This window comes from Mytilus trossulus, chromosome 6, assembly GCF_036588685.1.
Source record: "Mytilus trossulus isolate FHL-02 chromosome 6, PNRI_Mtr1.1.1.hap1, whole genome shotgun sequence".
NCBI lineage: Eukaryota > Metazoa > Mollusca > Bivalvia > Mytilida > Mytilidae > Mytilus > Mytilus trossulus.
Window position 1 is genome coordinate 67,646,613 of NC_086378.1, and position 19,792 is coordinate 67,666,404.

General features: G+C 32.1%; 2 protein-coding genes across 4 annotated transcripts; both read right to left on the bottom strand.

The window, feature by feature from the left end:
• Window positions 1-94: 94 nt before the first annotated feature.
• Window positions 95-12,441, bottom strand: LOC134723692 (uncharacterized). 2 transcript variants are annotated; one of them, XM_063587249.1, is made up of 6 exons: window positions 12,404-12,441; window positions 7,523-7,580; window positions 6,018-6,134; window positions 2,751-2,876; window positions 1,580-1,705; window positions 95-421 (listed from the first exon to the last, which is right to left on the bottom strand). In XM_063587249.1, exons 2-6 carry the CDS (start codon window positions 7,578-7,580, stop codon window positions 279-281), a joined length of 570 nt encoding a protein of 189 aa, XP_063443319.1. In that variant the 5' UTR covers window positions 12,404-12,441; the 3' UTR covers window positions 95-278. The 2 variants fall into 2 exon arrangements, with proteins under 2 accessions (XP_063443319.1, XP_063443318.1); XM_063587248.1 differs by lacking the exon at window positions 12,404-12,441 and adding an exon at window positions 8,853-8,978.
• Window positions 12,442-13,536: 1,095 nt separating this feature from the next.
• Window positions 13,537-19,290, bottom strand: LOC134721723 (poly [ADP-ribose] polymerase tankyrase-2-like). 2 transcript variants are annotated; one of them, XM_063584899.1, is made up of 5 exons: window positions 19,196-19,290; window positions 18,572-18,830; window positions 17,365-17,489; window positions 15,420-15,495; window positions 13,537-14,464 (listed from the first exon to the last, which is right to left on the bottom strand). In XM_063584899.1, exons 2-5 carry the CDS (start codon window positions 18,807-18,809, stop codon window positions 13,767-13,769), a joined length of 1,137 nt encoding a protein of 378 aa, XP_063440969.1. In that variant the 5' UTR covers window positions 18,810-18,830; window positions 19,196-19,290; the 3' UTR covers window positions 13,537-13,766. The 2 variants fall into 2 exon arrangements, with proteins under 2 accessions (XP_063440969.1, XP_063440968.1); XM_063584898.1 differs by having other exon boundaries at window positions 17,266-17,489.
• Window positions 19,291-19,792: the final 502 nt, after the last annotated feature.

Below are 19,792 nucleotides of genomic sequence, written 5' to 3' on the forward strand. Positions count from 1 at the left end.
ATTGAAATGATAGTAAAATGCAGAAAAACGTTTATTTGAAACAATGTTAACATATATGAAGGTATTCTTAATTGAAATTCAACAATAGGCATGTATACAGCTATAATTAATGGTATTTGAAAACAAGTCATACGTAACATGATATCTTCTAAATTGGTTCAGTAATAAGTCTGTTCCGTAATATTCCAACATGCTCAATATTTGATGTAGAAGTGTTTTTTTCTTCAAAATAAACATTCCACACTACATGTTTGAAAGTTGTACAGTATTCCGACGTTTTATTTAATTACATTTGGAACTTGACATCTATACCGGACTGGATTAGCATCAGTTGCGCACGTACAGTCACATGGAATTCCAGTACAATTGAACGGAAATGTATCTCCTGAACCATGACAATTACCATTGATATCCGTACATTCTAAATAACAAAAACAAATGCATAATCAACCGGTTTGTTGCAGATTATAGACAATAAGCATCGCAGTAGCTTCATATTTAATCACATTGATATTTGTATATTTTCGTTAGGACCGTTTTATCTATTTTTATTCCCAGGGTCCGGATTTTGTACTCTTCCTTTTCTGTATAAAAAGCAACAATAATTTATTGCTTGCACCAAAGATGTTAAAGAATGATTAAGTAACGGATGCCAAAAAAAAAGAACAGCCTACAATGTTCGAAAAGCAGTTGTCGCCTATCAGTGACTATATATGTCGAAAACGACACTGACCATTAAACTGAAGATACGGAATAAAAGAAATCATAAACATAGGCACATTTGACTATTCGGGTCTTATTGCTAATGGTTTGAGTAAACTCAGCATAGATACAACTATTGAAACTTTAATCGCCATACGCGAGTTTCGTCTAGTGACACCCGATTCAAGAAAAAACACACATTTAGCTTCAAGCTCCCGTTGTATTGGAAAAATAAAATTTGTGAACGAATGAATCTGTTTTTATAATTTTAATGGACTATCGGAAAAAAATAAACGTTTGTTATTGTTATGGTTAAGTGTTGAACTTCGCCGTTATAGATATTTTGAGGTTGTACTTACATGAGCAGCGCCAATGGTGCTTCATGTTGAACAAAATCGGAGCACAAGAGATCACCCTCGCTTTTTGTAATTGTTAGTGTAGCTCAGTCTTTAAGGTCGTACCTTGACCTATATTGGTTTACTTTTATAATTTTTTATTTAGTAGGAGAGTTGTCTCATTGACACTCATACCACATCTTCCTATATCTATTTAGTTTTCTACATGGTGTGTTTTATGTACTATATTTCTTTAAGTCGTTTGATGACATGACATTGTTGGTTTGATTTTGACTTTAAAAGAATTTCAATGTCTCTCTAATATCGTTATCATACCAGACACCTGTAGTTATGAGCAGCGTTTAATGTAAGAATCCATAAGAGGTAACAAATGGAGATTAACATTTAAAAATGTCTGCACAATCCTTATTAGGAATATGATAAGGATCATGATTATCCTAATGGCGACATTTCTTAGGCTAGTGTATCAGAGTTACCATATAAAGTGAAAGGAAATGTTAAAATCTGTTGATATATCTCACCTTGTCGTATTCTAATTGGTTCACAAATGTATGTTCCATTACTATTAACTACTTTACATGTGTAAGTACCACATTTCTCTACCCATTCTTGACCCTTTTCAAAACATTTATCACCATGTTCGCAGCCTACAATAATTATTTATATCATTTGAATAAATGATTCGATTTAAAAATTTTAACCTAAAGCTATTTATAAGTTTTGTGACGAGTTAGAATTGGATATCGCTTGATATCACATAAGTTGTGAATCTCCAATTTGGCTCATTTATTATTATATCAAACTGGGTTAAATAAGCCGAGATGATACCAAAATTAATATAATTTTCGTATGAAAATAATTACTATCTCGAAATATTCGCGATACACATAGATTTGTTCAACTAATAATGTTTTCTTGAATGTAGGCAGATTCCTATTCAAGGGAGGCGAAGGATAAGAAAGGTACATTCAAACTCTTAAATCAGAAAAAAAAAACTGACATTGCCATGACAAAAATAACACGTATCCTACTTAAAACCAACGGGGAATCTTAGTTGCACCGGTAAAGCAAGCAGATTCAGATATTGTACCGATAATTCTTTGATTCCCATGTATATCGAAAAAAAGAATCGATATAATTTACAATCAGAAATCTCTTCAGTATAGACCAAATGACACATATGTTTACAACTATAAGTCACTTTACGGCATTCGACAATGAACCAAACCGCATAGTAAGCTATAAATAGCCACGAAATGACAGATTCAAAGGAGAAAAACTAACGTTTTATAATATATGTATTTTCTTTTATTAAAAACGATAAAATATGATTATGTCAGCAAAACATTAAGAAAGATTATCGGTCATCGATTGGCACGGCTTATCTTTAAACCACACACATTCTGTCATAAAAAAAATTGATGGTAAAAGAGGGACAAATATACCAGAGTGACAGTTAAACTCATAGATTGAAAATAAACTGACAACGCCATGGTTTAATTAAAAAGACAAATATGCAACTAATAGCACAGATGACACAACATCGAAAACTAAAGACTAAGCAACAGGAACCCCATCAAAAACTGAGGGTAATCTCATGTGCTCTGCAAGGGTAATCGTCTATTCCGTTGTTTTTTGGGTTTTTTTCTTGTTTTTTTTTTTTTATATAAATGTATTCTGAACTTTACTTACGGGGTACTTTTACTTCCGATATATACCATACAATATTATTTTTAAATTTGACGTCACATTTATATGTTTGACATCCCGATTGCCATTCACTATCTATTCTGTAACAAGTACCATTGAACACACAGCCTGAAATAATAAAAATAAAGCAGCAAGATAGGTATTTTATCCCTTTTGTAGTTTTAATTTAATACATTTTTAAATAATAAGTCATGATGAAGCCAGTTTTCGCTGGCGAGACGTTAAAGAGTTAAATCGTTATCAGTCAATCAAATGTATTATGATTAGCACAAAGCAAACACAATTACTGTCTAGTTGATGCTTGACATAATATGATGATTAAAAAGCTGATATTTTCATTTATAATTGATCTTCATCACAATATACGTTGAATAAAATTTTATGACTAGTTTTAGATTTCCTCTGACCAAAAGTGTAAGGAGTTACTGAATATTAAATCATAATAATTGTAGTTGATCCTTGAAGTTCTAATGCTGTATGTAAGACATTTATTTAATTCTTCTTGCTCCGGCTTCAATACTGAAGAATGCATGTAGTTGCTCATGCGTGATCGACAAAACTTTATACAAATTCATAAAAAAAATGATAACAATTTAGGTATTTGTAGATACAGGTTGTGGTTAGAAATATGTTTTGTTTTCATTTTTTTTTTTATTGCATTTGTTTATTTAAGGCTAGAAACAACAGCTGATGTTAGCTGATCTCTAAAGATGTCAACAGAGGTGATTTCAATAATAATTTGAGGTAGCAAGTTCCAAATTATAATTGTCCGTGTAAGTATGACCATTTGTATGTGCCCTGGAAGTTTGTATATGTCTGTGTGTCACAGTGGAAAAATGGACAAAAATTGATTTTGAGACTTTTTGGACATTTTGTTAAAGATTTTGTAAAACCAATGTTTTTGTTATATTTGCAATGTTTCACTAGGCATTTTGATATTTTTATTGTGCAACATTTAAGTCAAGATTAGAAGATTAAGCTAATCTAATTTCAAGTTTTAATTTGTTTTTCAATTAGCGACATTTTACTTCAAAATGATCTATTATTCGTAAATGTTTAATCCCATAAATAAGTCCGTATGTTCTATTGTTAATTATCATCTATGTGCATTTTCCTGTAATCCGTTAATTGAATTTTCTCACTCATTTGGAGAAATATTTGTCAAGTCTATTCAAGTAGTTTTGGTTTGTTATATAAACTATGTTGTTATTTTGATGTGGCAGATTGGATTTAGTATAACACTGAGCAGTTCCAACTCTGTACAATTGTATTCCATGCTGAACTTATTAAATAATACATCGCGCTAACCAGAGTCGTCTTTTGTTACAAGAGCTAGTCCCAGAGTAACAGTCCGTGCAGACGTGTCGTACTGTTTATTGTGTGTGTGGTTCCAGACCAACACATTTCCCAGTCACAGATACACCCAGAATTTATTTGTGACATTTGGTGCCAGGTCCGGGTCGTGTTGACTTTTCAGCTCAACACGCTTTCCTGATACCTCAAAGCAGCAAGCGAGTTACCAGTTCCCCAGAGACGTACATATACATGTAGTAGATTTGCAGTGATGGAATACAACTTCAGGTCACAGTGGAGACCATGGTTTTTCCAGATGCGTCAGATTCCAGCGTGCGCCAGATGTGGAAATCAGCATAGACAAACATTTTGTTATGCAGCAAGTAAGAAATGTTTTAAATGTAATCACGTAGGACATTACGCCCGAATGTGTGTCTTTCGATCTAACCAGGAAATTCAACAGTGTAAAGATGTGCCCCAGATCAGAACCAAATCAAAATCGCAAAAGGATAGAGATGCTAGACGTATAAAGGAATATTTCGATTCAAAATCATTTACCCGTAGTTTGCCGTTTGCTAATCTGCGTGATTCTGCATTCAAAAGTTATTTGGACTCTACAAGTATACTGAAATGTGAATTAACGTGTGTTAAAAAGAAACTTTCAAAAGTGCAGAAAAAAGGTGCAAGTCAGGCAGCTGAAATCTTGAATTTACGAGAACAGTTACGTCATTTACAAAGTGTGGCAATCGAAAATGAAAAGCTACGTGCAGATGTTCTAAGCTTACAAGACAACCAGAAAAGACAATCCGTTAATGAAGACAACTGTCAAAACCACGTTAAACGCATAAATGATTTGGAATTATACCTTCAAACAAAAACTGATTTTATTTACGACATCCAACAAAAATATGAAGAAATATCTACAGGAAAGAGACAGCTTTTTAATGAAATTTCCATTTAACATTTCAAAGAGGACGAGTATTACAATCAAATTTTAGAACTAAATATCAAATTAAAAGCAATTGAATGCGAAAAAGAACAATTACAATCCGCGCTAAACCAAAGGACCGTTTACGTGAACCAGAACCAAGCCAGAACTTTTCAACCGCAATTTGAACATTTGCGTTAATTCTATTCGAAGCACGGGGTCGTGCTTCAGTGGGAGAAGAGGCATGTTGTCACAGTGGAAAAATGGACAAAAATTGATTTTGAGACTTTTTGGACAATTTGTTAAAGATTTTGTAAAACCAATGTTTTTGTTATATTTGCAATGTTTCACTAGGCATTTTGATATTTTTATTGTGCAATATTTAAGTCAAGATTAGAAGATTAAGCTAATCTAATTCCAGGTTTTAATTTGTTTTTCAATTAGCGACATTTTACTTCAAAATTATCTATTATTCGTAAATGGTTAATCCCATAAATAAGTCCGTATGTTCTATTGTTAATTATCATCTATGTGCTTATTTTTCTGTAATCCGTTAATTGAATTTTCTCACTCATTTAGAGAAATATTTGTCAAGACTATTCAAGTAGTTTTGGTTTGTTATATAAACTATATTGTTATTTTGATGTGGTAGATTGGATTAAGTATAACACTGAGCAGTTCCAACTCTGTACAATTGTATTCCATGCTGAACTTATTAAATAATACATCGCGCTAACCAGAGTCGTCTTTTGTTACAAGAGCTAGTCCCAGAGTAAGAGTCCGTGCAGACTTGTCGTACTGTTTATTGTGTGCGTGTGTGGTTCCAGACCAACACATTTCCCAGTCACAGATACACCCAGAATTTATTTGTGACATGTGTATGGTTTTGTCTTGTTCTGCTGTCTGCTTGCTCAAGAATGGCTACAAAGACAGTGTATTAATTTATAAAAAAAACATTCAATTTCGAATGAATCAAACAACAGCGAAACTCTAAACCAGTGAATCAGTCTTTTCTAAAGTTAACTTACCTGAATTAACTGTTATAAGTGTATCATTTTGGCAAATATATCTTTGACATGGCCGAGTAGGATGATCCAAAACTTGTCCTTCCATCAAATCACCTATTTCGTTGTCGTGACATGTTGCTGTTTTAACAAAAAAAGGCTGATCATATATTCTGCTTATTCAACATATTATTACTCGTTAATATGATATAGAAATGTATAGTGATTTTTTTTAAATCAAATTGAAAACAGGTGTATTTATTTTTAAAGATACAGTAAAGATATAAATACCGGACAACACAGTATTCATTATTGACTTTTGAAATAGCGTCAAGTGTAAGAAGTCGTCTTAGCATAATTTGACTTTTTGCGTTTCTACAATTCAATAATCAGTCATTTGACTGCAAAATCTAGTTTTTTCTAAGATTACACGTTATTGTGAAATATCATTTGGACGTACTGGTGATACTATATCGCGTGTATATGTTCCGGACCATATGAGTATCTGGACCATACGCGTATGGTCGGACCGTACGCGTATGGTCGGGGTAATGAACACGATTACTTTTAAACTCTTCATTAGGGTGTGACCCTTCTGGATGTTACGTCACTAAAATGTCATTTTCTTATATATTAAAAAAAATAATTAAAAAAAACAGTTTCACACAGTTAATATTACTTATTATTTGTAAGTACAATTATAAGAAAATGTCAAAATCAAATGAACATATTGTAAAAGGAATTTTATTGTGTAAAGTAGGTGACATCACCGGCAAGGATCATGATATTTTTTAAAAGATCATGATATTTTTAAAGACATTTTTTATAAGTAAAATATTAAAAATGTATGTTTCTTTATTTTCTTCTATTCTTTATTTCTAAACTTCTATTTTAATCTTAATTATAAGACCGGTATAATAGCATTTAAGAACCATGAAATAGTTACTGCCTTTATTTAATTTGATCTGCGACATTCATTTTACGATATTAGAGATCTAGAGTTTCTTGAAAACACCGTAGACACATCGGAATTCTCACTGTACGCAGCCAAAACAAGCAATCGCAGAAAAGCTTCATGTATGGTACCGTGTGAATGTCATTCTACGTATACAAAAGCATACACGAATACAATTAGCGATGAAAACTAAGATCAACTGACTGTGGCATCAATATTTAATGTTTATGTAGCTTTTGAAATGTAAAATTAATACATTTTTTTTGAAACACATTTGTTTTTAAGATAAAGTTTATTGTATTATTTCTATTGTATATTTGAAAAAATACCTATATGGTCCAAATACTCATATGGTCCGGCCCGTTAATAACCAAATGAGTATAATACTCATATGGTCCGACCATACGCGTACGGTCGGACCATACGCGTATGGTCGGACCATATGAGTATACGTATATGGTCATGACCATACGCGTATGGTCCAAATACTCATATGGTCCGGAACATATATACATGCAGATAAAGCAAGAGACAAGGGTATGGGGGTGAAGGTTTACTATTTTTGGTGTTTTACCTCCAGTCTGTGAAATCCAGGATGCGATAGCTACCAAAAAGAAGAATGCTTTCGACATCTGAAAGGAATTATTTTTTCATGTATTAGTAATATCAGAAAAAAAAACATAACATCATTGGAATTAATAAACTAAATATAATAAGGCTAAGTATCTCATCTCAAAATCAGGCATTTCGAAAAATCTTCAGTTTCGAGACATTTTTTTTGTTGTCAATTTGGTTTACAGTCGAAGTACTAAGTTGTATAATAAAAAGAGCAGCGCTGTGCTTGTCGACGTTATCGTTTTATAATATTTACACTTATGCGTATAACCAGTTTGGTTTTAAATATGTTGTAAATTCTTTATTGATGGCTTTAATAAAACAATGCTTGTATTTATATCAATGGACGAAAACTGAATAGAAACGTGATTAACATATTACCAAAACATATGTTTGAAAAAAGCTTAATTTTGATTATTTTGATAAAATACGGTAATTTTGACTAGCGCGAGTTGCCGCCCTCTAATTTGGCGCTATGATAGGACAACAGTAATTTAAGGCTCGCCATTGCAGAGCAGCCTATTGCACTGACGAATACGACCATGTACATAAATAACAGACATGGTGGCGAATAGACAACGATCAAGGTAGAGTTATAACATAAGAAAACATATATTTCGATATATAAAGCAGCCAAATGTTTCAAGTTCAGTTTTAAAAATAGGCGCACTGTCAAAGGGCCGAGCCACATTAATTAAATGGTGTTTGTATTGTATAATTTTATCAATAATGAACATGTCTTTTAAAAAATACATTGGTAGTTATGTTCATTTACAGAAAACGTTGGCAAAGCAGGGAAGAAAAAGCAAAGTTTCATTCTCATATTAGTTCGTAACGTTGTCAAGATGTATGATTATACTAAAATGTTTTTAGCATTTTTTTTAGCAAAAGGCAAAATCACAAACATACCGAACGCTGAGGAAACTTCAAGACATTTTATTATAGATTGTATGTGTGAACTGAAACCGTAGGGCAAAACCCATACAAAATGTGAATCATTTTAGAAGAAAAGAAAAAAAAATAATTGCCTACTTCATAAGACATCAATTTACCTTAAATAAGTATGTAAGAGATGAATCAACGGTAACCACTATTACAAGCTCCTGTGTCGGACAATTACATAATTAAGTTGTTGGATAAAACATGTTATTATATGATCAACTTTTCCCAAACCTAAACAAGTGCTGTTACAACACAACGTGTGAACAAACGATAACAATCAGTTACAGCCGGATTTACTAAATATTCGTTACGAGGCACACGAAAGCTAGGTCAAACCAAATTCTTACTGATAAATTAATCAAGTTTTCACAGACTAAAGTGTCCATTAGTAAAAATCCAACCGCTTCAGTGTAATGTTGTCAAACAGACTGATAATCTGATGATCTTGAGCAGCGTCCAAATATAAACGAACATTATCGACAGGATATAGAATCGTGGTCTGTTTATAACATTCTATATGTACCTTGATAATTTTTAGCTGGTAAGATTCGTTATTCATACTTTAATGCTCGTATTTTATTATTTCGTATGACGGTCATTCTGTGCAGATGATTTAAAGATTCAAAACTGTATGTGATTTTAAAACACATATGTAGTTAATCTCTGATACTTATATTTGTATATGTAAATTCTATACGCTTAATTGGTTTTGAATAAAAGAACATTATTATAAGTTTGAGAATTTACAAAAAAATAATTATTATAAAAGCTTTAATCAGATCCATGAAATTGCAAAATAATAGAAGTTCTTAGCATAAATAATTGACAAGGCATGTTTGCTGGTATTTTTAAATCATGAAATGCATACTTATATGAAAATAATGATGGAACAAAGGTTTGACATTTTGGGCTGCCTAATCCTTACTATTCTGTGTACTTTTGTATGGTGTCATTTCTGAAACGTTTCATGAAGCTTTTCGATTATTAAACAAATGTAAAATTAAATGTTGAAATTTAATATATATTTTTTTTCTACATACTTTAACTATTAAATAGACTTATTTTTTGCAATAAACATTTAAATACACGATTTGGTTTTTTCTTTGAGTTTTTCGTGAATTAAACTTGGGAGGAAGCTACCTCAAGAAAAATACGTTTTTTTTATTTTTGCTGTACTTTACTGATAAACATGTATATATGATACTTTTCGACTAACAGCAACAATAACAGGCGATACACAGGGTTATGTAGAACTCTTTCCGAATAATGAATTAAAATTAAAAGTACTTATGCCTATAGCAAAGTTACCAAAGATTGTATATATAAATAATAATTGCACACATTAGGTCTATTTTATCTATAAAATTGATGGAGGTTGCGTGCATGAATAACTCATCATTCCCTATTATCGAAAGCAAGGACACTTTGGCGAAAATGACGGCACATAAGATGTTAAAACAAACTGCTTACACACTACAACTCATCATCATTAACCTGCTGACCAAATATAAATTCATTCCCTTAAAAAAGGTAAGGACAATTAGATCAATATTATCCTTGCAAATGAGTGTTGAAATACTTCAAACTATTCGCAAAAGGATAGTGGCTGCAATAGGAATGTTAAAATTTCTTAGAACATGCTATTTATCATTACGAAGCTGCTGGTCAATATACATTTGACGAAACATTGCTACAAACATTCTTTCGGACAAACGAACGGCAAGATACTAAGTAGATGAACATAACAGTTCGTAGTCTGCTCTGGTCTTCGGCAACGCAATGTAATAATCTCAACCGTTAATATCAGCCCAATTAATTCCTAGCACTCTTAAACCGTGAGATATTTACAAATACTATAGACATAATAGATTAGATACCAAATGAAAGAACAGATTGTTTAAATGTCAAGCATCCAAAGCGTATCTCTAAATTGAAAAAGGTAAGCAACATTTTATAAAAAAAATATATAATTAAAAGTTACTAAATCAGAATGGCAAAGACCATCTAAATTTTATGTCAAATTTAAACGAGGGAGTTGGAAGCTTAGTTATGTAATTATTTCTAAATGTTTCAAATAAAATTTAGAAATATATGCTATATATCATATTAACGGCTTAGCACTGACTACTGCATTGATGGTGTCATCTGGACTAACAGGCTACCAGCCAAACAAAATAACTTTATAAATTTGCACAACAGTAGCGTTTCACTGGATATACCTTCATCATGAAGTCCTAAACCGAAATCTGAAAGTCTTCTTTGCATAATTGCATAAGGATATGTATGCTCAAAAGAGTCCCAAATCCAGGTTCAACCCACCATTTATTCCTTTAAAATTGTCCTGTACCAAGTCAGGAATATGGCCATTGTTATATTATAGTTCGTTTCTGTGTGTGTTACATTTTAACGTTGCGTCGTTTGTTTTCTTTTATTTTTTAGTGTAAATTCACATTGCGATAAGACGTGTCCCGGTACTTGTCTATCCCAAATTCATGTATTTGGTTTTGATGTTATATTTGTTATTCTCGTGGGATTTTGTCTGATGCTTGGTCCGTTTCTGTGTGTGTTACATTGGAGTGTTGTGTCGTTGTTCTCCTCTTAAATTTAATGCGTTTCCCTCAGTTTTAGTTTGTTACTCCGATTTTGTTTTTTGTACATGGATTGATGAGTTTTGAACAGCACTATACTACTGTTGCCTTTATAAACAAAATAGCCAAGACCCTGTAAAGTAAACTTTGTCTAAGGGTGTTTTAGCATTAGTTGCTAAATTATTCTTAATTCATAGATAAACGTTAAAAGTAATGCAATAATATAACATGGTTTAAAAGGTTAAGTAACAAAAAAAACGAAATGCAATGATAGTTCAAAACGGAAAATCTCTTAACAAATGGCAAAATCCAAAGCTCCTACACATTTAATTTGATAGCAACTGGCATATTCCTGACTACTGTAGAATATGGTAGATTAAACGTAGTTTAACCTCTCACTTGTGTTACAGTCGAATAACATTTCACGATATCGACATCAATTTGTGAGTAAAACAAACACACGTAATATGTTAAAATTTCATAATTTGAATACAGCAGTCAATTTTATCTGAAACACTATAACAACTTATAACTTAACAAGTAACAAACTGCCTGTTGACAAGTTATAGAAAAGAACATTACCAAAATATGAAAGAAAAAAATGACCATACCACAATGGCAATATGTTTAAAAACCGAGCAACGCGAAAAAGGATTTTATCAAAAAAGGATAACAGTATAGGTTAAAAAAACAATGAAAAATAAAAAGAACACTTTAACACGTGATTAAGATGATAAACAACGCCAATACCTAGAATCAACACTTAAAGATTATATTTTATTTGTGAATTTGATAAGGAATATTTATCAGCAAAATTTTGTTATCTTCCGATGAACGTTTATAGAAAAACGACTGGACGTTCTTTAAAATTCCATTGGTTCAACTTTCTGCTCAAACACTCGTAACTAACTTTTTGTTCGACAAATGCCTTTATCAAGTCAGGAATATGACAGTTGTTTTACTAGCGTTTGATGTTATACATTTTTAGTCTTCCTTTTTTTAATTTTTCCTGGAGTTTGTTGTTATTTGTGTTGTGCTTTCTGAATACTGGACTTGTGGTACCTACACGGGAAAATAGTCCAACAGCAACAGTATTCATCCAGTAATATAAAATTTAAAAAAAAACAACATTTGAAACAAAATTACTTTTTAAATAGAATGATTCTCTGTTTATTTATTCATAAAACGAAGAGCTATATGATGTTTAAACAAATCTAGAAAATAATCAATTGAATGTTACGATGCAATTATCACAATTTTACCATAATTCTAAAGCAATAAATATATTCGTTCTATGATCACTTTCTTACCTTGAAGGAAAACTAAATATTGGTGAATGGAAACTGACAAAGAGATGTAATGTGGCAGATGAAAATAAGGGGCGAAATGGGATTTTATCTCAAAATAGTTGTACTATTAACCAAAATTAGTTCATTTAATGGAATGTTATATGTTTAAAGATAATTCCAAGGAATATACCTTTTTTAAAACTTATCGTACTGATCTTTTGAAGATACATTAGCTTTTTAGAAGGAATAAATCGGAACAGAACCCCTTATGTTAGATTACAGTCATTCTCTATAGTATTTGCAACCTATATTTTTGTACTTTATCGAATCCGAATGTATTTGTTTATTTATTATGTTCTTTGTTAGAAAAAGGTCAGTTTATTCTTTTGTGTTTTAATGAGAATTTTATTCATGTTGTACAATCTTCTTAAGTATTATTGACTACAACAATTTGCATCCGCTCTAAACGTTTAAACCTACGTATTATAACATTGGTTTTGTAACTTCGAACATGTTGTTCATTACCGCATCAGAATATATAACCAGCTGTTGGTTCAAATCGTATTTGATAAATATTGTCGTGACGAAGTAAGGTCATGTTTTTTTACGGATTTGTTTTTATAAATTTCTGAATTACCAGTATTTTATAAGGTCTAACCAATCTTATTATACATAATTCCCAAACTTTACCATATATTTCTCATAATAACTCTTCTTTTAATCTATGATTTTGACTGTCCCTTTAGTATCTTTCGTCCGGCTCTTCCCTGAAAAGTTTATTTTAAGGTATGGACTTTTGTCATTAATCACTATATGTATATACCAATATAAAATGAAATTTTCTTGAAACTTGCTAACATTGATGGACAGACCTTGATATTAGCTAACAAAAATAGATGCTAAAATATCTTTTAGATATGTACCATTGTTTGTTGTATTCTTGTCAACTTTGGCATGGGAATGACGTACATGTATTTTGATCACCACTAAATGAAGCGCAGGTGCTCCTACTATGAATTCCTCACAAAATAGGATATTAGATAGTGTCGACTTTTTTTTGTGCTCAGTTCAAGCCTGGTATTTATGATGAATTTATTCATCGGGATTTAAAACTTGTACTGTTTTTCACTTCAGGGATTAATAGAAATAAAGTGTTTATTTGACAATATTCTATATTTGGAACAAGATATTAACAAGGAGTATCTGATTGAATTACATCTTTTGTTGAAATACTAGTTTGTACTAAAGTATGCTGTCTTCTAGATAGTTTGCTGTTGTTTAATTCCTTTTGACTGAGTGACATGGGACCCACTTCTCATTTTATTTATATGATGATTAATATAATCAACATGAACGCCTCTACAATGAAGTTGGAATAATCGATTTATACTTTCAGAAGGAGATCTTTCTGCAAGATTTCAATTATTTCTGATCGTTTATTTTTTTCCGCGTAAAATAAAGCTGTTCGACCATCGTTGTCTTTCTGATCGACGCAAGCTTTATGTTCGCACAATAATCGAACTATATCCACTCTGCCTTCCCTACAGGCAAGGTGTAAAGGCGATCTGTTATCGGATTTACTTTGATTAACGTCTGCACCATTTTCTAAAAGCAGCTTTGCAATCTCTGTATGGCCGTTGTAACTAGCTAGGTGTAGCGGAGAAGATCCATTTTTGTTGGGTTCATTTACGACTCCGCCATTCTTAAGAAGAAGTTCGACCACATCTTTGTGATTTTCATGTACTGCCAGATGTAACGGTGTTGATGTTTTGAGATTATTAACTTGGTGAACGTTGGCTCCATTTTGTAAGAGCAATTCAACTATTTGTAAATGACCTTCGTGTGACGCTAAATGTAAGGGTGACGATCCATTTTCATTACCTTTATTTACAACTTCTGTAGCTCCTTTACTGAGCAAAAGTTCAACGACATTCGTATGACCTTCATGTGACGCTATGTGCAGTGGTGTTAAACCCGAATGATTCGCTTCATTTACTAGAACTCCTTCTTGAATTAAAACTTCTACCAATGACTTATTTCCCTCATGACATGCGTCAACCAATGATGTTGAGAATTCCATTTCTAAAACAGATTAACGAATATCTTGTTCAATAAAATAATGATAAAACAAAGAACAAAATAGATATATAGATTCACAACTGCAACAAGTGTATTACGATATTTCTCCAGCACTCGATACAATTAAATTTTAATATTTAAAGCGCGAAACTTGTCGAGAGTGGAGGAATATCATAATACAGAGTAATAAGGTAGAATCTGTTTCTTTAGTGATTTGTATCCTTTCTGTTCAAAAATATAAAGATAGCTGTGTAGTTTTATGTGACGTCATCAGACATGGTCGCGTTTTTTCATGACATCACAATAGGACAATAGGTGAACGTTACAGTTAAATGTCGACCAATCAATTTCCAAGAACATATTTTTCATTTACAAGGAGAAATATTTTTCACCCACGAATGAAGAATTGTAAAAAGACCGCAAACATTAGAGAAAAGGTAATATAACTGATTATACGATATCTCATAACAGACGTAACGTAATGTCACCACCTCCTTAAACTATCATAAAATTATTTTTGAAAGATTTGTATTAAAAACACCCTCCTTAACTATAGAATAATCATTTTTAAGAATACAGCAACATAGTTTATGTAAGCTTTCGTTTTTTATTATAAAAATTTAGCAAAATAACATGCCAAACTTATAAGTATGACACCGATAACATGTGTTTCAAATTCAATGATACAGCATAGTCGATATACTTGTCCTTTACTTGTAGTAAGGTGTGAACGTTTGGTCGAATTCAAAGCCAATATATACCGCTGCTTTTAAGATATACAGCGCTTTCTGAGATTTAGGCTTTGTCTTTATTATATGCATATTATTTGTACTGTGTCATTTAGAAAAGTGTCATACAGTTACACAATCATTCTCATTTTGATAAATACAGTAATGTCTGTAAACTTGACAATCCGAATTTTTATTGCCAAATTAACGAGTTTTGTTTTGAAACTTACGATTCCTACTAGGATGTTTAGCTTGTCCGAATGACTCGATTTCTGCTCCGATTGTTGGGTTTAACTTTTTCACAGCCTAGGTATAGATACAAAGATATTTAATAGATTATCAATCAAATCGATATAAATGTAACACTTCCTCAGTATAGTATGTGGGGGAAATAGACGTGTCACAAAGTTAATATACGAATAGCACTTCAAGCCCTAGTAGAGACCATCTCAAATTGTATTGATGCTATTTTATGCCGGCGACCTGTATGGGTTTTTTTATATGCCGCATAGATATTAAAGGATGTAATCTTTCGTTGACTTGTTGGTGATCTTCTGCTGTTGTCTTTTTCTATGGTCGGGTTGTTGTCTCTCTGACACATTTCCCATTTCCATCCAGCTGAAGGACGACGTCGGGTGCGGGAATTTCTCGCTACATTAAAGACCTGTTCCTGACCTTCTGATGATGTCTTTTCTATGGTCGGGTTGTTGTCACTCTGACACATTCCCCATTTCCATCCAGCTGAAGGACGACGTCGGGTGCGGGATTTCTCGCTACATTAAAGACCTGTTGCTGACCTTCTGATGATGTCTATTCTATGGTCGGGTTGTTGTCACTCTGACACATTCCCCATTTCCATTATCAATTGTATTTCGTTAAATATTTTAATTCTTTTAGAATTGTTAGAAAAAATTGTCACCGTATGTCAATACGTGAGTACCAGTGAAAATTTCAAACGTTTTCGAATTGATTAGCCTTGATTGAGCACGCGAAACCTCTTTCAATTAAAACTGAATGCTACGAATATCACACTCGTGCTGACATTGGCGTTAATCACCGACCATTCAATAAATAACCACGAACACGAAAATACAATTGATAATTTATTCCACTTTCATGTTGGTCTATATGCGAACATTTAGCACATGCAAATTGAAAGCGGCTTAACAAAATCAGGTTGTGTCTTAAAATAGAGCGTTCACATTTTTTTACAAATCCGCATGAGTATAAAAATGTGCTAAACTTATCCTAAATTTATTAGCATATCAATAAACTCTTAAGGTATAACTCCATTAATACAAAATCCCGTCAAAATTCAATAACAGCTAATTTTAAACCATGTGTGCATTATACAAAAGTATAGGCCATGAATTTTTAAATATAATAAATAGATGCAACTGCATTGAAAATTGCCTTTCAAACATGTAGGACTATTGTTATTTGCCCGTTTTGGGAAATTCTTATTTACAAAACTGTTTTATCTGCCTGGGAATTCTGTTTTATTTTTTCGAAAGAATACAATTATAAGACGACGGCCAAGGTGACTCGGATATACAATATACAGCTGAAAAACACTAAGAAAATCAGTAAAATAAGTCTGCACCAGCGTTACAAATTTATATGTCTATTAGGTCATCATCCCAGCATAATTTAACATCATTCATTTAATCTTTTCCAAAACGTGATTTTGTCAAATTCTATTAATGTTTGGGTCAAAACTCAGTTAGGACCACCCCTCAAGTTCAGTTGAGTATGCAATAAATTATTAAAATTTGTTTCTCAGAAGACTTCCTTGAGATGTCACAATTGTTTGCTACATTTTAGCATTCAAATGCTGTGTACTTATTCCTTTTATAATCTATGAAGAACATAGAATTGAGGAAGAAAATGGGGAATGTGTCAGAGAGACAACAACCCGACCAAAGATCGGAAAACAGACGAAGGTCACCAATGGGTTTTAATACAGAGAGAACATCCCTCACATTTTATTTTTCCAGTTCGCTGTATTTTACAAGTACCGCAAATAATATAAAAAAACTGACAGTATTGAATATTTAAACTAATTAATATACTGGCCTTTATGACATCATCGCAAATTTGTTTGAATTCTGAATCTGGAAAGCTAAAATATGTCGCATGTGCTATTTTATTTCGGTAGAATTTAATTGTAGATACCGCTGCTTCATCATTGCGGTCAGTTGGAACTGGTACCACGTTATCACAAATTTTCATTCCAACAATATGCCGCAGGAGGCACGTCATTAACGATATATCCAGGTGTTCAGATCGAAGTTCCACACCTAAATATACAAGACAAAATATACCTTTTGACTTTCAGCATGTACATGTATCTCTTAAAATTTATTTCTCCCTATCATTTATTAATCAATTTCAAATACATTGAAGGATTAGCACTCATAGCTAGGTATCTTATGTCACAATCCCAGTAGTCAGCACTTTTTGTGCTGACATGATTTGTCATTGATATTGTTATATTTATAAATTTACTGTTTACAAATTTTTGATTTTTTAAAAATACTAAGGCTTTTCTGCCTCAGACAATGATTTCATTAGCTGTATTTGGCAAAACATTTAGGAATTTTGGTCCTCAATCCTCTTCAACTTTGTACTTTATTTGGCCTTTTTAACTTTTTGGATTCGAGCGTCACTGATGAGGCTTTTGTAGACGAAACGCGCGTCTGGCGTATACTAAATTTAGTCCTGGTATCTATGATGAGTTTATGTACCCTATACTGTTTTATCAACGTCAAGAATACATTGATAATTATATTTAAAAAAGTAGACTTCGTCCCTCTTGATCTTTATACTGTTACTATTAGACGCTCGTGTGACAGTGTGGAATATATATCTACCGTGTCATAAACTTGAATAACCGCATAAACCTCATGCTAAGCAGCAGATAACAAAAAAGACCAGAACCACATAGACAAATTAAATGTGTATGTGTGTGTGTGTGTTAAATTTGTGGATTGAGTATATATAATTTAAAAAGTAAAATCACAAGAATACTGAGCTCCGAGAGATATTCAATCGGAAAGTCCCTAATCACATGGCAAAATCAAATGAAAAATCACATCACAAACGAATGGACAACAACTGTTATATTCCTGACTTGTTACAAGCATTTTTAAATGTAGAAATGCAAAAATAACTTCTTGTTGTGATTTGTAATACACCTGTACTTTATTTCATGTTCATGTCAAAAACTATCATAAAATAGTTGTACTTAAATCCTTACAAATATAAATTGAAAGTAGGCTTACAACTCCAGAAATTGAATAATAAAATATAATGTTATTAGGCTAAGCGAACAACAAATGGATACACTCCATGTCTTATACAAAAAGAAAAGTATAAATACCTTTTGGTGGTTTTAAGATTTTCTGTTGGGTTTGACTTAATCGACCCAGCTTGTTGTTGTTCAAATGCTTGAAAACTTCTTTCTGCAGTCTAACGGGGTCAATTTCTCTATCAACGATATATCTAAGTGCCTGGAGTGAATGTTTAGACAGCATGAAAGCGACATTGAGAAAGTTTTCTTCTTCTTTTGACCGTGTAATAGTGACTGATGAAGACATGACGGTAAAACATTGGTGCATCACGGCACGGTATACATCATTCTAAAAAAAATGTTAAAATATTGTCACGTTTTGTATGACAGATTGTGGGTATAAAATTCATATATAGTAGCTTAACTAATAGATAATTGTAATCAATAGACAGTTATGAAGTAACACAACTGTGGTACATTTGCCAGTTTTTTTTATACCACAGCTGTTTGATATCATATACACTATATGGATTTTCAATAAACCATAGGTATTGACTATTACATATATTGATTAAGGGGATTGACAAATAACAAAGCAGAACAAATGGCGCCATATTAATTTATTATGTGAATTAGAATGATTAAATGTCTGAGAACAATAGATCTTACGCATTTAGATAGAAAAAAATAACAATATTATAGTAATAAACTTACATGTCTATTTGTGTACCGCGCTCTATCATCAAGGAAGTAATATGCACCATTCCTGACACTGAAGGCGTATCTTAAATATGACTATAGCGAAACCGAAAGTAAAGTTGTGTTTTCTAACCTGAAACTGTCGACCGTTTTCTAAAAATCAATATTATTGAAAGATCTAAAATTGAAATATGGGCTATTGTGACCATATCCCCTTTTGGATTTGACTTTAGTATTGTTTAATACCTTGAATTGTAATAGCATATAAATTGCAATACGAGTTTTAAACATAACTGTTATTAACCGCTTGCAACACAGCTTTCATGTCTACATTTGTACATTACGATTTAACATGTTTAATACATTCTTCGAAGATATTAGTCAACCATTTGTGTTTTTTCCTATTATAAATTTGGTTATTCTTAACAACAACTTACAATATGTGGATGCATGTCTCAACACGTAACGAAGATGATTCGTTATGTTTCATATTAATTTCAAGAAGTAAATATTAATTTATTTATGAAAGATATATAACTCGATTATATCTTTAAAACATTCATCATGAGACTGAGGTCTACTCAGTGAGTTATTTACACGCTAAATTGAGAC

Coding starts and splice junctions, on each gene's coding strand:
- LOC134723692 (XM_063587248.1), bottom strand. CDS start 8,891: ATGGACACTTTAGTCTGTGAAAACTTGATTAATTTATCA. Junction 7,581..8,852: donor AAAACTTGATTAATTTATCA/GTAAGAATTTGG, acceptor AATTCCTTTCAG/ATGTCGAAAGCATTCTTCTT. Junction 6,135..7,522: donor CTGGATTTCACAGACTGGAG/GTAAAACACCAA, acceptor TTGTTAAAACAG/CAACATGTCACGACAACGAA.
- LOC134721723 (XM_063584898.1), bottom strand. CDS start 18,809: ATGCACCAATGTTTTACCGTCATGTCTTCATCAGTCACTATTACACGG. Junction 17,490..18,571: donor AATCTTAAAACCACCAAAAG/GTATTTATACTT, acceptor TTGTATATTTAG/GTGTGGAACTTCGATCTGAA. Junction 15,496..17,265: donor TTTGCGATGATGTCATAAAG/GCCAGTATATTA, acceptor ATCTATACCTAG/GCTGTGAAAAAGTTAAACCC.